Here is a 16,730-nt window from a genome sequence, read left to right as displayed (position 1 = left end):
CAAGCATTCAAAACACGTTGGGTGATCTCTGTCTTCTTCATTTAACGTGTGGTTATCATATGGTTATCTTGGTACACCTACCAACAACAATTGTGTTAGAACAGCTCTAATTTCCTGTCTTAATTAAAAATAAAGCTTTATACTTTTTATATATATATATATATATATAATTGTCTATGCCATTTAAAGTCCCACTAATAGGTTGTATTGTTCTAGTGTCAAACAGGTGGTCAGAAGCTGATATTGCTTCCTCACTGCCTGACAAAGAAGAGTTCTTGGAACGATTCAATGCTCTGGCAGCTCTGCATTGTCGGCTGTGGTGGGGACATTATGATGGGCTATTTAGCGCATCACATGGCTCCCTTTTTTTCTACGAACTTTATTAAGTGTAACAAACATACATTTCATTCACGGCAATGTACAGCAGTGAGACGTGCTGCATTGTTGTACAGTGTCATGTGATTCATTATGTTGTGCTGCTATAAAATGCAGCATGTCTGCATTTTATTGAAGCATGCCGAAGTGCAGCCATATGCTGCGTCGCAGGGTAAATAGGACACATAGGAAACAATTGTTTCCTGAGTGTCCCTGAGGCGACAGACATTTTTTCAATTCAGTAAAACTGTCAGAGAATGGTTCGCAGAGGAACTTGCGCATCTGTTAATGCCCAATGGCATTGCAGATTGGCACACAAGAATTTGAGAGTGCAAATGCATGGGCATAAACGGTCGCTAAAACTAAAGTGCAAGGGCACGTGCAATGCGTGACAGATTTTGTTGCTCTATTTAAAGCCAGCAGCATCAGCCACTAGTTGCTGGATGATCTTAACAACTTCAATACCAGGCCATAGTCAAATGATGTCCGCAGATGGGACCTCCAATCCTGGGCTGGCACCATATGACGTCCTCGGTTTCTCGCCGCTCCTGCAGCGCGGCGTTCGGGGATGAGGAGTGTCCTTTGGACACAGCCCATCCCAGATCCGTGTAAAGAGCCAATAAAAATGGCTCTTTATCATGTGACCAGCTGTGTCCAATCACAGCCAGTCACATGTACTGTCCACGTGCAGGGCACGCACAGAGCGGAGATCGAGGACGAGGCTTGTCACCCTGACACAGCCCAACCCCGATCGCAGTAAAGAGCCAATGAAATTGGCTCTTTACCACTTGACCGGCTGTGTCCAATCATAGCCAGTCACAGAATGTCAACAAACCGTGGTAATAAGATGTTACTGGGTTCTCCTCCTCACACACCGATCATGTGTGAGAAAGAGATTGCGGTAACATCTGTTTACTGCTTACAGTGCTCACCAACACACACTGATTGCCCCACCCTAATAAAAAGGACCTGTCACCACCCATCAAAGTACCTGTCAAAGTCCATATGAGTACCCGAGTACTTGTCACAGTCCATATGAGTGCCTGAGTACCTGTCACAGACCATAAGAGTACCCGAGTACCTGTCACAGTCCATCTGAGTATCTGTCACAGTTAATCTGAGTACCGAGTACCTGTCACAGTTCATCTGAGTATCTGAGTACCCGTCACAGTTCATCTGAGCACCTGTCACAGCCCATCTGAGTACCTGTCAAAGTACATCTGAGTATCTGTCACAGTTCATCTGAGTATCCGAGTACCTGAGTTTGTCACAGTTCATCTGAGTACCTGTCACAGCCCATCTGAGTATCTGTCACAGCCCATCTGAGTACCTGAGTACCTGTCACAGCCCATCTGAGTACCTGTCACAGTTCATCTGAGTATCGGAGTACCTGAGTTTGTCACAGTTCATCTGAGTACCTGTCACAGTCCATCTGAGTACCTGAGTACCTGTCACAGTTCATCTAAGTACCAGAGTACCTGAGCACCTGTCACAGTTCATCTGAGTATCTGTCACAGTTCATCTGAGTACCTGTCACGGCCCATTTAAGTACCAGAGTATCTGAGCACCTGTCACAGCCCATCTGAGTATCTCAGTACCTGAGTATGTCACATTTCATTTGAGTACCTGTTACAGTCCATCTGAGTACCCAAGAACCTGTCACAGTTCATCTGAGTACCTGAGCACCTGTCACATTTCATCTGAGTACCTGTCACAGCCCATCTGAGTATCTGTCACAGTTCATCTGAGTACCCGACTATCTGTCACAGCACATCTGAGTACCTGAGTACCTGTCACAGCCCATGTGAGGACCTGAGTACCTGTCACAGCCCATCTGAATACCTGTCACCGCCCTTCAGAGTACTTGTCACCACCCATCAAAGTACCCGAGTACCAGTCACCAGCCCATCAGAGTACCCTGGTACCTATCTGTAGCCAATCAGAGTGCCCGAGTACCTGTTACTAGGCCAGAGTACCCGAGTACCTGTCACCAGGCCATCAGAGTACCCGAGTACATGTCACCAGCCCATCAGAGTACCAGAGCACTTGTCACCAGCCCATCAGAGTACCCGAGTACCTATCTGCAGCCCTTCCTCATAGAATATACGTTGGGGTGTTTGCTTTCCAAAATGGGGTCATTTTGTGGTTAATTCCACTGTCCTGGTGCTCAAGGACCTTCAAAAGTGTGATAGGTAGGAATGAAATGAGATGTGTAATTTATGCTCCTAGCACACCTGGAGGTACTACTTCAATGTTGGGCCTCTGTATGTGGACTGGCTGTGTCTCACACATGTGGTATCGCCATACTTAGGATGAGTAGCAGAATGTGTTTTGGAGTGTCATTTGTGCTATATACATGCTATGAGATAGAAATATCTTATAAATTGACAATTTTGTGGAAAAAAAATAGGTTTTCATTTTTTTTCCACGTATTCTGAAGATTTTTGTACAAAAATTAACCACTCAAAAGACTCATAATGCTTCATAGAATATACGTTGGGGTGTTTGTTTTCCAAAATGGGGTCATTTTGTGGGTAATTCTATTGTTCTGACGCTCCAGGGCCTTCAAAAGTTTGATAGGTCGTTAGGAAATTAGAGGTGTAATTTATGTGCCTAGAATGCCTGACGGTGCCCCCTGCATGTCCAACCTCTGTATGTGGCCAGACTGTATAACAGTCTCACACATGTGGTATCACCATACTCAGGAGGAGTAGCAGAATGTATTTTGGGGTGTAATTTTTGCTATATATATGCTTTGAGTTAGAAATATCTTATAAACTGACCACTTTGTGTAAAAAAAAAACATAAGTTTTAATTTTCTTTCCACGTTTTCCGAAGACTCATTATGCCTCATAGAATAGACATTAGGGTGTTTGCTTTCCAAAATGGGGTCATTTTGTGGGTAATTCCATTGTTCTGGTGCTCCAGGACCTTCAAAAATGTAATAGGTCGTTAGGAAATTAGAGGTGTAATTTATGCTCCTAGAACAGTGATGGCGAACCTTGGCACCCCAGATGTTTTGGAACTACATTTCCCATGATGCTCATGCACTCTGCGGTGTAGTGGAGCCTCATGGGAAATGTAGTTCCAAAACATCTGGGGTGCCAAGGTTCGCCATCACTGTCCTAGAACCTCTGATGGTGCTCCCTGCATGTTGGAACTCTCTGTGTGGCCAGGCTGTCTAAAAGTCACACACGTATGGTATCGCCATACTCAAGAGAAGTAGCAGAATGTATTTTGGAGTGTAATTGGAAGTATGCATATGCTGTGTGTAAGAAATAACTTGTTATTATGACAATTTTGTGAAAAAAAAATTCTTAATTTTCCCAAGAATTGTGGTAAAAAATTACAACTTCAAAAAACTCACCATGCCTCTTACTAAATATCTTTGACTGTCTACTTTTCAAAAAGGGGTCAGTTAAGGGGTATTTGTACTTTCCTGACATTTCAGGGCCTCGAGAAATGAGATTGTCAGTGCATCAGGCAGGGGCGTCGGGAGGGGGTGGCTAGCCGTGGCTGAAGCCCCGAATGTGACCCCGAAAAGCCCAGAGTCTCGACCATCTATTTTACTATTATTAGCCCCGAGTCCCCCATGAAAGTGCGGCGCCGCACTGCGCATGAGCGGCGGCCGAAAGTGCGGTGCTGCACTGCGCATGAGCGGCGGCCAGGAGTCGGGCGTGTGATGTCACGATAGGCGGCAGCGGCACGCACCGTGATGATGCGTCACGCACGGCCGGCCCCTGCCTTCATAAAGCGGCGGCCGGCGGGAGACAAAGCGCGCGCTCACCACCCCCCGGACTCAGTCAGAACGAAGGCAGCCGCCCGCCAGCCAGGCTGAGCCAGCGTGCAACGCGACCACTGCAGTCTACAGGCCAGAACAGGGCCAAACAAGGTGACACCGACGACCTGACCTCCTGACTGCTGCTGAGCCTGCCTGAGTCTGGCTGACAGACTGACTGAGTTGAGGAATGGACTGTGGAGGTGAGGCCCAGGGCCTAAGTTGACCGAGTCGAGGCAGAGGCAGCCAGTGGGCGGCACGGCACGCACTCGCACTGACTGGTGGTTAGTCTGCACTGCTCAGGCGGCCTAGGCCTATATATATACACCCACGCCGCACCACGCACTTGACTTCAAGAACGAGAACTGAGTGAGACAGTGAGTGAACTGAATGTGAGTTGCACTCACTGACTGTGCTGCGCCTGGCCTTGTTGTCGGGTGGAAAAGGCGCGCACTTAAGTATCATTCAGACAGTAGTAGTACAGTAGGCGGCGGCCGCAGCACAGGCCCTGTTTGGACTAGTCTCAGTCAGTCTCAACTCTCAACAAGTCATCATCAAATCAATTCATACCTGCTGCCAGTGGTGGACTGTCTGTGTGTGTGTGCTGTGGTCACAGTCACACTGGTCGTCATCAACTCATCATGCTTCATGGGATGGGACCCAGCAGTAGCGCACTACAGGTAACTATATGCAATGCATGCATGGAGAAAATGCTTATATGTTATTATGTCTGATCACATTGATGATAAAATAAAATTCAGACCTATATAGTCTAATTTAAATCACATTCACAGACTGTTTATTAAAATAAGTTTGTAAAAAGTCTTTATAGTCTGAAATTAGAACATTACCACCTGCAGCAGCTACTGGGCCAGTGGGCCGGCTACCTAGATTACCCGTACCCATTTGATTTAATATAATATATACTTCAATGGATAAATGGAGAAAACGCTGGCCTGGCTTGATGTCTGATCATCACATTGATTTTAAAACTGAATCCTATAGTATAATTTAAATCAGACTGTGGTGTTTATTATATTTTGTAAAATAGAATGTTGGTTTAAGACAGTCTGAAAGAAATTAGAACATTACCTACCTAGATAGATTTCATTACAGTCATATTACGGTAACCTTGCCTTACCCATTTAATAGATATAAAATATACTTCAATATATAATTCCACAAAGGAAATGGGGACAACTTGGCAAGCGACAGTTTGTATGTATTAATCACAATTTACTCTTGTAAAATGCTGACAACCAGAAAATAGATTTTTATACTGTATATTGCTTTTATCTTTTTCTGAAAGTATTTTATGTGCAACATACCATCAACATTAAAGTTTTTTTTGGAATTGCACCACCGAAACGCATGTCAACAACAACAATGCATTGGAATATGCAACAACAAAACAGGTAAAAATCTCTCTCTCTCTGTCTCTCTCCCTGTCTCTGTGTCTCTCTCTGTCTCTCTCTCTGTCTCTCTTTCTCTCTCTGTCTCTCTCTGTGTCTCTCTCTCTCTGTGTCTCTGTCTCTCTGTGTCTCTGTCTCTCTGTGTCTCTCTCTCTCTGTGTCTCTGTCTCTCTTTGTCTCTCTCTGTCTCTGTCTCTCTCTGTCTCTCTCTCTGTCTCTCTCTCTCTCTCTGTGTCTCTCTCTCTCTGTGTCTCTCTCTCTCTGTCTCTCTCTCTCTCTCTCTCTCTGTCTCTCTCTCTGTCTCTCTCTCTGTCTCTCTGTCTCTCTCTGTCTCTGTCTCTCTCTGTCTCTCTCTGTCTCTCTCTGTCTCTCTCTCTCTCTGTCATTTAGGAGAATTAAAAACCTCCCAACCCTGTATGTGGTTTGTATATTGCATAATGTTTTTGGCCAAACACAATGCAGCTGTTGACAGCTTTCTGCTTTCCCTTCATTAGAAGTTGGTCAGGCTGACTTGATGGGCACTGGTAAGGCAGAGCCTGAATGGAAGAGACACCAAAGAGGCAAAACCCCCCTATGACAACAGGTAAGTAGACAAAAAATTCCAAATAAAAAATATATTTTCCAAAAAATGACACTTCATTTGCAATTTTCAATAGTCTAACCATAAAGATTAAAAAGTTTTTCAATAAAAGTAATCTGGAGCATGGAGACTATCTGTCAGAAGGGTTTATTAATGTAAAAATCTGTCATGTGAGGTCACGGTGTTGACACTACCAATAGAAAAGTTTCTAACAATTCATAAGTTTCAACTGACACCTCATTTATTTAAACTAGCTCACTGTAGGACAGTGATTTTTACCCTTGGCCTCCCAGATGTTTTGGAACGACATTTCCCACGATGCTTGAATACACAGCAGAATATGCGCATCATGGGAAATGTAGTTCCAAAACATCTGGGGTGCCAAGGTTCTTGAGACCAGACGGTCTAGGAGACCACTCTCATAGTTGAGACCAGAGTAATAAATTCGAAATAATTTCTTCATAGGATATGGATATCAGAAATTTTTTCAACAAAAAAGGGTCAAAAGCATCAGGAGAAGCTGAGCCTGAGTCTCAGGAAGAAGCCGTGAGCACGGATCAAATTTCAGAATGTGATGACAGTATTTTACTTGCAGAGGAAGGCACTTTTAGTACCACAACAGATACAGAAGTGGGTGATGGATCCATTGCTATGACTGCAGTTTGTGATGTTACTGATCTAGGAGATGTGGATAGTGGTTCTATGCAGCCTAAACTAAAGCAATATCCATATGAAATGTTTGGTTCACAAAAGCGATCATTCCAATTTCACTGGTTTGAAAAATATAATTGGCTAGAATATTCATGTTCCAAAAATACTGCATTTTGTTTTGCTTGTCGAAATTTTGCCCCAAAAGGCAAGAGGCACAATCTGGACACATTATTAACCACACAAGGTTTTAAAAATTGGAAACGTGCTTTAGATTCCTTCAAGGAGCATGAAAGAAGTGCTCTTCACAAGTCTAGCATGTTGGCATGGGCAGCTTGCAAAGATGCTAAACTGCGTGGAAATGTTGTAGAACAAGTAGAAAAAGCTACTGAACTCCAAATTCGAGAAAGGCGAGAATATCTAGAACGAATAGTTGCAACCACAGTGCTTCTTGCCAAGCAGGGTATATCATTTCGAGGTCATTTAGAAGGAGAAGGAAGCCTAAATAGAGGCAATTTTAAAGAGTGCTTAAATTATTTACGTAAATTTGATCCTTTCCTTCAAAAGTACAAGCCTCCAGGCAATGCTACATACACTTCACCTTCATCACAAAATGATCTCATACAGTGCTGTTCAGAAGAAGTAACAAGTACAATTGTTAGGCAGTTAAAGAAATCTGGATTGTATGCCATAATGGCAGACGAAGCAAGGGATAAAAGAAAAGAGCAACTTGCTATCTGTGTACGCTTTGTTGAACCTGACACAAGTGCTGTAAAAGAACATTTCCTAGGATTTTGTGAACTGAAAGATTTAAGTGCAAATTCAATAACAGAATCTTTGGAAGATTGCCTCACAGTTAATGGTTTAGCCAATGTCCTCTGTGTTGCTCAAACGTATGATGGAGCTGCAGTTATGAGTGGCGTAATTGGTGGTGTACAAGCAAAGTTTCAGAAAAAACATTCTGAAGCTATTTATGTTCACTGTTATGCCCATGAACTAAACCTTGTACTCTGCTATACCTGTAAAGCAATCCCAGAGGCTTCAGATTTTTATCAAACACTAGAAAACCTTTATACTTTTTTTAGTGTTTCTTTTACACAGCACCAAAAGTTCATTGATGTTCAGGCGCAACTTGGACTAAAAGAAACAGAACTAGTACAGCTCTCAGAGACACGTTGGTCTTGCCAGATACGCTCCATTACTGCCCTAATACGCAACTTTACAGCTGTTGTGCAGTGTCTTAAAGAGGAGAAATCTGCCATAGCCACTGGCTTGTTGATTAAATTGCGCAGGTTATCAATGCGTTACTGCCTTTTTGCATTTGAATTGTTACTGGGTACTATAGAAGGTTTCCATAAGTTGCTTCAGAAGGAAAACCTAGATTTGTCTACTGCATTAGAGTATAAAAAAGATGTTTGTACTTCATTAAGATCTCTAAGAACCAATGCCAAATCAAGAGATATACTTCAAAAAGCTGTTTCTTTGTTTGACACTGACACTGAGAATCCACAAACATCCAGGCAAATTAAAAAAACAAGAATGATGGAAGACTTTGTGTACGAAGCCAGACCAACACCACGTGATCATTTGTCAAGTGAAGATGATCTTAGAACAAAAATCTTTTACCCTTGCTTGGACCGAATGCTCTCTCAACTTGACCATCGTTTCTCAAGCATTAAAGAAAATTTGGTCAAGGGCATTGAGGCATGCAACCCACTTTCTTCATCTTTTCTGTCAGAAGACATAAAGGCACTTGCACAACATTACAAAATTGATCTGCACTATGAAGAAGTAGTTGTTGCTAAAAACTTCTTTGAACGCAAAAAACAGGAAGGTGTGGTACTAACAGTACAGCATATTTGCAAACTTTTGGATCCTTTAATGTTTCCAACGGTTAAAAAAATCATGCAAATTGTCCTAACAATTCCTGTGAGCAGCTGCTCTTGCGAAAGATCATTTAGTGCTTTGAGACGTCTTCATACATGGCTCAGAGGTACAATGGGGCAAGCAAGGCTTCATAATCTTGCAGTTCTTTCCATTGAAAAGGGCGTTTTGGAATCGGTGTCTGATGAATGTGTAATTGATCATTTTGGTAACAAACGATCACGAAGGCATACCTTGGTTCTCTCAAGAGATTAACCATTACAAGCACTTCAGCTGCCTCAGTAAATTGAATTTGCTCCTGGCTGAAACCAATATTCTAAACTATACCTATAGTAGGGGTAGGGTAGCTAAAGAATAACAGTTAATGGTGGTTGGCTGTTTGGGATGCTATGTACAGTATCTCACAAAATAAGTACCCATACACCTCACATTTTTGTAAATATTTTATTATAGCTTTTCATGTGACAACACTGAAGAAATTACACTATGCTACAATTGAAAGTAAAAGTAGTGAGTGTACGGCTTGTATAACAGTGTAAATTTGCTGTCCCCTCCAAATAACTCAACACACAGCCATTAATGTCTAAACCGCTGGCAACAAAAATGAGTTTACCCCTAAGTGCAAATGTCAACATTTGGTCCAAAGTCTTAATATTTTGTGTGGTCACCAATTTCTCGCACTGCTTTAACCCTCTTGTGCATGGGAGTTCACTGGAGCTTCAAGGTTGCTACTGGAATCCTCTGTCTCTTCCACTCCTCCATGACGACATCACGGAGCGGAGCTGTTGAATGTTTGATACCTTCCGCTCCTCCACTTGCAGTTTGAGGATGCCCCAACGATGCTCAATCTGGTTTAGGTATGGAGATATGCTTGGCCAGTTCATCACCTTTAAACTCATAAGTCTATTTCCCAAAGACAACCCTTGGATATGGCGCTGAAAACGTACACTCTCTGACTCAACTTCTTTGGTCGACCATTGGCGAGGCCTGATCTGAGTTTAACCTGTCCTGCTAAACCGCTGTATATTCTTGGCCACCATGCTTCGGCTCAGTTTCAGGTTATTCGCAATCTTGGAGCCAAGGCCATCTTTATATAGAGATCCTCAGTTCTTTCCCATGAGGTGCCACCGTGGCATGTATTTAGATCTTCCAGTATCAGAGCGATAACACCAAGTTTCACACCTGAGACCTTGTTGTAACACTAGCGACTAACGAATCACATGAAACTGGGAGGGGAAATGGCTAATTTGGCCCAATTTACCCCGCCAATTTGGGGGGTATACTCTTGCCAGCAGTTTAGACCTTAATGGCTGTGTGAGTTATTTTGAGGGGACAAATTTACACTGTTATACAAGCTGTACACTCACAAATTGTAGAAAACTGACATTTCTTCAGTGTTGTCAGATGTAAAGATAGAATAAAAGATTTACAAAAATGTGAGGGGTGTACTCTTGTGAGATGCTATATGTACCCCTTTATTGCAAAATTATTTCCTACAGTAAGACAATGTCTGAACAAGTACAATTGTTAGTGAATTTAATCGAATGTATGCCACAGTAGCAGACAAAGCAAGGAAGGGATAAAAGAAGGCAGCAACTTTGTATCTGTGCAAGCAATGTTCAACCACACATAAGTGCTGTCAAATCTTTCAGTTCACAAAATCCCAGGAAATGTTCTAAGTGCAGATCCAATAATAGAAAATCTTCAAAAGATTCTCTGGCGTATCACTTGTGTAGACAATCTCTTCTCTGACTTACTCAGACATCAAAAATTAGTTACCGAAAATGGAATATTGTAATACTATACTACAGTTTAAAAATGATGGCACTTTACAGTACAGATTGTTTACTATATGGTTAACGAGTTGTAATATTTGTGGTTTTACTACAACAAATTGTTTGCACTTTTATTTAAAGTTTTAAACTGGTGTATTTTCAACTCATGAAGCAACTTGCACTTTTTTTTTTGTTTTGTTTTTCAAGAAACTCCAAATTGTAGTGAACCAAAATACAAATGGCAAAGATCAAGCTATGGATACTACTAGTACTACAGTCGATTTTGGAGAATTTCTCCATATTGGTTATTTTTACCTCCATTTAGCATTTTGATCTTTGCTATCGTTTGGAGTTTATTGAATAAACCACTGTTATGTGTTAAATGAGTGTTATAACAAGTGTCTTAAATATCGACAAAGAAACCCATGCCATGTTTAGGGTATTCTCTCCTTCCAATGTACCTCTATGAGTCTGACCCTAAAATTGGGATAGTTCTATCTATACAATAGTCTATAGGCACCAAAATAACTTAACCTTAATGAACCATTTTTTGTGTATTATTAATCCTGCTCAATTCTCTGCCTTTTAGCTGTTAAATCACTGAATTTTTTTAATGTTTTTGTTTTTCAGCCTAGTCATAACCCTGCCTTGTGTGACTAACACAGCCTCCTTAAAATGTTGCTGTCAAGAGACATCTAATGTTTAGACTTCCTTTACTGTACATTGGGGTTGATTTTCTAAAACTACAGAGTGCAAAATGTGGTGCACCTGTGCATAGTAACCAATCAGCTTCCAGGTGGTATTGTGAAAGCTGAACTTTCTAAGCTGAAGTTAGAAGCTGATTGGCTACCGTGCACAGCTGCACCAGATTTTGCACTCTACTGTTTGGTGTTTAAAAGTTATCTCCTGCACTGTAATTTGCCTTTAGGAGACACCTCCCGTATCGTATGTGCTTAAGGTTAAATTTACAGAGGAGATTAAAAACCTCTACAGTGAGCAAATTGTGATGGGAAAATTAAACCCTTTTTTTTCATGGCTGTGTCAGTCACATCCAGGGGAGGTGTAACTAGGGCTGCCTGCATCCATTCAAAGGACAGAAACAAAAGTGTTTCAACGCCTAAATGGCAGAGAAACTAAAGGTGTATGGGTGGGGTGGTCTATACACAAATGGATTAAGCTAATTTTGTTGCCTCTTACCTATAGTATCCCTTTTAGTAGTGAATGGACGTGTGTAAACTGCCTTTTATGGATAGTTTTGGACTTCAAGATTTTAAACTGATGTTTATTTCACATCAGTCAGTACCTTGTACTTTTTTGGCTGTTTTTTTCACTAAACTCAAAATTCTAGTGAACCAGAACCAAAAAGGCAAAGATCAAGCTAAAATTGCCAAGCTATGGCTACAAGGTGAGTTTGATAATTTCTCCATATTAGCTATTTTTACCTGCATTTTGCTCTTTGCTATAGTTTGGCATTTATTGAATAAACCCGTTATGTGTTAAATGAGTGTTGTATAACACGTCACGTGTCTTAAATATTGCCTAAGACACCCATGCGGCATGGGTTCATTGAGGTTGACTGGAATGAGAGAATAACCTAAACATGGCCATGTCCATGCCATGTTTAGGGTATTTTCTCCTTCCAGTCTACCTCTATAACCCTTGGGCCTGGTTCACACCTATGCATTTTTAATTTTTTTTGCATTTTGCAGATTGGCACTACAGTCCATTTAACATTGTTTCCAATGAAGCACACTCTGTAGTGCAAATATGCAAAAAGCACTAAAAATGCATAGGTGTGAATCAGGCCTAAAAGTGGGATAGTTCTACAATATTTAAAAATATACTATAGGCACCAAAATAACTTTAGCTTAATGAAGCAGTTTTGGTGTATGAATCATGCCGATGCAATCCTACATGCTGTCTCACGGCTCAATTCTCTGCCATTTAGCAGTTAAAGCGGGGTTCCACCCAAATTTTGAACATTATCTCTATGCATTCTCTTCCTTGCCTAGATGCTGACATGCTGTGTAAAAAAATTTAAATCGCCATAATTACCTTTTTTTTTCTAATCTTCTTAGCACTTCTTGGTTTTCCTCCCATGGGAGTAGGCATGTTTCTAGCCTCTCCCAGACCTCCCACAGTCCCCTGGGAGCTAGTCTCAGGCTTCCCAGTATGCATTGTGCAACAGTGTCATCACAACATCTCGGTGAATGCTGGGAGCACAGCATTCACCGCATCCAGGAAATACATGCTTGTGGGCTTCAAATGCCCACAATGAAGATGGAAACCGCCTTCAGTGAATTTTATAAGTTATTCTTTACAACGAAATCGGACACAGGCGGACTTATTACACAGAACATGTGAGTAGATAATCATGAGAAGAAAAGTTTGTGAATGAACTCCAAAAAAAAAAAAACGATAGATAGGTGGACCCCCGCTTTAAATAACAGATTTTTTATTTTTTGTCTTTCGGCCTGACTGAGCCTAGTCATGCCTTGTGTCAGTCACTCACACTGCCTCCCTAAAATTTTGCTGTTAAGAGACATCCAATGTTTAGAATTCCTTTACTGTACATTGGGGTTGATTTTCTAAAACTAGAGTGCAAAATGTGGTGCATCTGTGCATAGTAACCAATCAGCTTCCAGGTGGTATTGTGAAAGCTGAACTGAACAAGCTGAAGTTGGAAGCTGGTTGGCTACCGTGCATAGCTGCACCACCAGATTTTGCACTCTGTTTTGTGTTTACAATTTCTCATGTGATTCATGCACTGTAATTTGCCTGTAGGAGCCACCTCCTGTATGTCATGTGCTTAAGGTTCAATTTACAGAGGACTCAGAGGAGATTAAAAACCTCTACAGTGAGCAAATTCTTATGGGAAAATTAAACCCTTTTTTCATGGCTGTGTGAGTTGTCAGTCACATCCTGGGGACGAGGTTTAACTAGGGCTGCCTCACCTGCATCCATTCCATGGACAGAAACAAAAGTGATTAAACGCCTAAATGGCAGAGAAACTAAAGGTGTATGGTCTATACACAAACTGATTGAGCTAGTTTTGTTGTAGATTACTTGTAGTATCCCTTCTAGTAGCGAATTGATGTGTGTAAGCTGCATTTTATGGGTAGTTTTTGAATTTTATATTTAAACAGATGTGTATTTCACATCAGTGAGTACCTTGCACTTTTAAGTAGTGAATTGATGTGTGTAACCTGCATCTGTTTGTATTGGATGTTGATAACTTTGTTTTAAGTATAATAAAAATACAACTTATTAAGACATTTTGTATGCTTTTTTTTTTTTTACTTGAGACAAGTCTGAATTTACTCTTCTGCCAATGTGTTTTGGTTTGTGCATTGAACAAAGGGGATGTGTGTGCGCAATGCCCAAGCATATATTCTATTTTGCTCCCTGCATAAGATTACTACTGACTTAAACATAGGTTTATATAATACTCGTCGTAGGTGAGGTCAGTGTATGTCAGTTAGCCAGGTCAGTGTAGTGTAGGTATGTCAGGTATGTAGGTAAGGTGAGGTCAGTGTATGTATGTCGGGTAGGTGAGGCCAGTGTAATGGTCAGTGTGTCAGTTAGGTGAGTTTAGTGCCCATCATTGATGGGCAGCACTGGTAAGCCAGGCAGCAACCAGCAAGTTAGCTTACCCCCCACCACACAGCCAAAAACACCCGCGACACGACAACCCCGGATCCCCCCATGGTGCCACCATCGGCCTTCGGGCTGAAGCCCCTGGTCTTTTTGACACCTAGCAATGCCCCTGGCATCAGGTGTGATCAATTTTCAATGATTTGCACCATAGCTTGTAGACTCTATAACTTTCACAGAGACTAAATAATATCCACTAATTTAGGTTATTTTTACCAAAGAGATGTAGCCGTATAAATTTTGGCCCACATTTATGAACAAAAATTACTTATTTGCAAAATTGTATCTAAAAAAAAAAGTGTTTATTTCAAAATTTTCGCTCTTTTTTCACTTATGTCGCAAAAAATAAAAAACCCAATGGTGATTACATACCACCAAAAGAGAGCTCTATTTGTATGAAAAAAATGATAAAAATTTTTTTGAATGCCAATTACTCAGTCATGCAACACTGTACCCAAAGTGTAAGAGTGCTGAAAGCTGAAAATTGGTCTGGGCAGGAAGGGTGTGTAAGTGCCCTGTGTTGAAGTGGTTACGATCCCCCCGTGTGTTCCTGAGTTCCTGTTCGTTATTGGATTTCCTGTTACCGACCTGGCTTGCCTTTGACCTGTCTTGTCTCCATTCCTGGCTTTGACCCTCGGCTTGTTCCACTCACCCACTTCTGCCTGCTGATCTGTGGGTGACCCTGGCTTACTCTTTGGACTCTGCTGCTGCCTGTTTACCAGTGTATGACCCCGGCTTCCTTCTGACTCTGCTTGCTACCTTACCTCTGGCTGATATTCTGTGCATGACTACTGGCCTGGCTCCCGACCCTGCTTCCGGCTCTCCCTTCTGCCCAGTCTCATCTGAGGGACTCCTACCCAGCAGTGCATCCTGCCTGTCCAGCCACAATCCAGCAGACATCACTTCACTTCAGCCTGTCACAGCTGGCAACCCCTGCTTCTTTGGGCATAGCACTCCATGTTACCACCTTCAGGGGTACCCTGCACTCAGTCTCAAGGGAAGCCCTCTCAGCACTTCGGCCTCCGATCAGGTATGTGATAAAAATCATCTGTCACTGTATATAGTGTAAATTAGGCTACATTCCTCCTGCAGCTCTCAGCAGGTAGGTGCAGCCGCCAGCCCTGTTCACTATAATGACAGGTTGCACCTATTTGCTGCTCTCTGCACAGCTAGCAATTACATGTGGTGATCACTTCTGGAAGCAGACAAAGTGCATGCAGCAGCGATCACCGCAGGTAAAACTGACTGTGCAGAGACCCACGAATAGGTGCGGCCCGCCACCAACCTGTCAAAGTAAACAGGGTTGGCAGCTGCACCTACCTGCTGAAAGCCATGGGAGGAACTGCAGGTACAATGTGCACCGGCCCTAATCACTGGTGTGAATGTAGCCTTAGCCCTCAATCAGAGCAGCAGAGGGAGGGCCATCTACAATTGTCAGGAGCGGGGGCGGGATTTAGACACCCAATTATCCAGCCAGAATCTACCGCTATGCATCTGCTGTAGTGTGTGTGTACTCCAATTTGGCATCTGACCCGCACATACACACAGCAATCCCTTACACAATGCTGTGTGTGTGTACACATCAGGGGCGGCAGGGATAGGAGGGATCATGAGGAGGTGGAGCAAAATCAAAGGTCTGTTAAACACACTCCGCTGTGCACTCCTATTCTTGTGTCTCCCAATATTTCACTCATAGGATTTGTTCGAGTGAGATATTGAGTAACAGGATCAGCACAGATTTTCGGGGGGCCTTTGAATTCTGTAGGTTGATAATTTTGATTTCCAACAAACGATATTGCATCCTTTTGCTCCTAACACATTACCTAGTCCATATCAGTATAGATATCCAGCATGATATTTTTCCTCATTGCGATCTGATGTGTTTTCATAGTGTTCCTTTTGATTGTGCTGTAACACACCTCAAAGTACAAAAAGGTCTGCTTGCATATTTTTGCAGCACATTGCAAGGCATTTTATGTGCTGCAGTGAACTATAATGTATCTGTGTTATGGATGTAAGTTGAGATTCCATTTAAAAGGAATGGCACTCCAACACACGAATGCATGCTCAGTACGCTACTGCTTTTGCACCACGCCCCTATGACTTTGTTAAAGATCTGCCGATCTAAAAAGATATGACTTCTCTGGCACTTACCTGAGCAGGGTGTGTTGAATTCAAGTGCACTTGGGCCCGACAGGCAAACACAGAAAGACTAACGGAAACGGAAAACTGCAGCAGATATGTAAGAATGAAAATTCCACGGAGAGCATGGCCTCCAACCTGCAAATAAACACATTAGAGGGTGAGTACACCCAAAATTTATATTTCAGAGTTTTATCCTGCAGAGTTACACAGCCTGACTGACAGTCTCTTCTTTCGCTTGAGAACTTATTTTATAGAGTTATTGGGAGGAATAGCTGGAACACTCAAAACTCCCAATGATCAGAAAAACAGTCGGGAATCATGACACAGACATCTCTTTGGAGTACATAAGAAATTTCCAGCTGAAGTTTAGAGAAAAAAAAAAAAATCCTACAGCTTTGGTAACATAACTAGCCTGTAAGGAAGCTGGATCCGTGAGAAATCTTCACTGCAGGGATGGCTGTCCTCTTCCTGTCTCTGAA

General features: G+C 42.2%; 1 protein-coding gene across 3 annotated transcripts in view; it reads right to left on the bottom strand.

Annotated features, from left to right (window-relative positions):
• The window catches only part of LOC141106376 (membrane-spanning 4-domains subfamily A member 4A-like), a 45,945-nt gene that overhangs the window by 1,327 nt on the left and 27,888 nt on the right, over positions 1-16,730 (bottom strand). For 2 of the 3 annotated variants that reach the window (XM_073597106.1, XM_073597107.1), the window contains one exon: positions 16,261-16,386. In XM_073597106.1, the coding sequence (XP_073453207.1) occupies positions 16,261-16,386 (126 nt within the window). Of the gene's footprint in view, positions 1-4,723; positions 4,838-16,260; positions 16,387-16,730 lie in introns of all 3 variants that reach the window. The other variant, XR_012235713.1, reaches the window with a different exon arrangement.

This window comes from Aquarana catesbeiana, linkage group LG08, assembly GCF_042186555.1.
Source record: "Aquarana catesbeiana isolate 2022-GZ linkage group LG08, ASM4218655v1, whole genome shotgun sequence".
Classification (NCBI taxonomy): Eukaryota; Metazoa; Chordata; class Amphibia; order Anura; family Ranidae; genus Aquarana; species Aquarana catesbeiana.
This window is presented reverse-complemented; position numbering and strand designations above follow the sequence as displayed.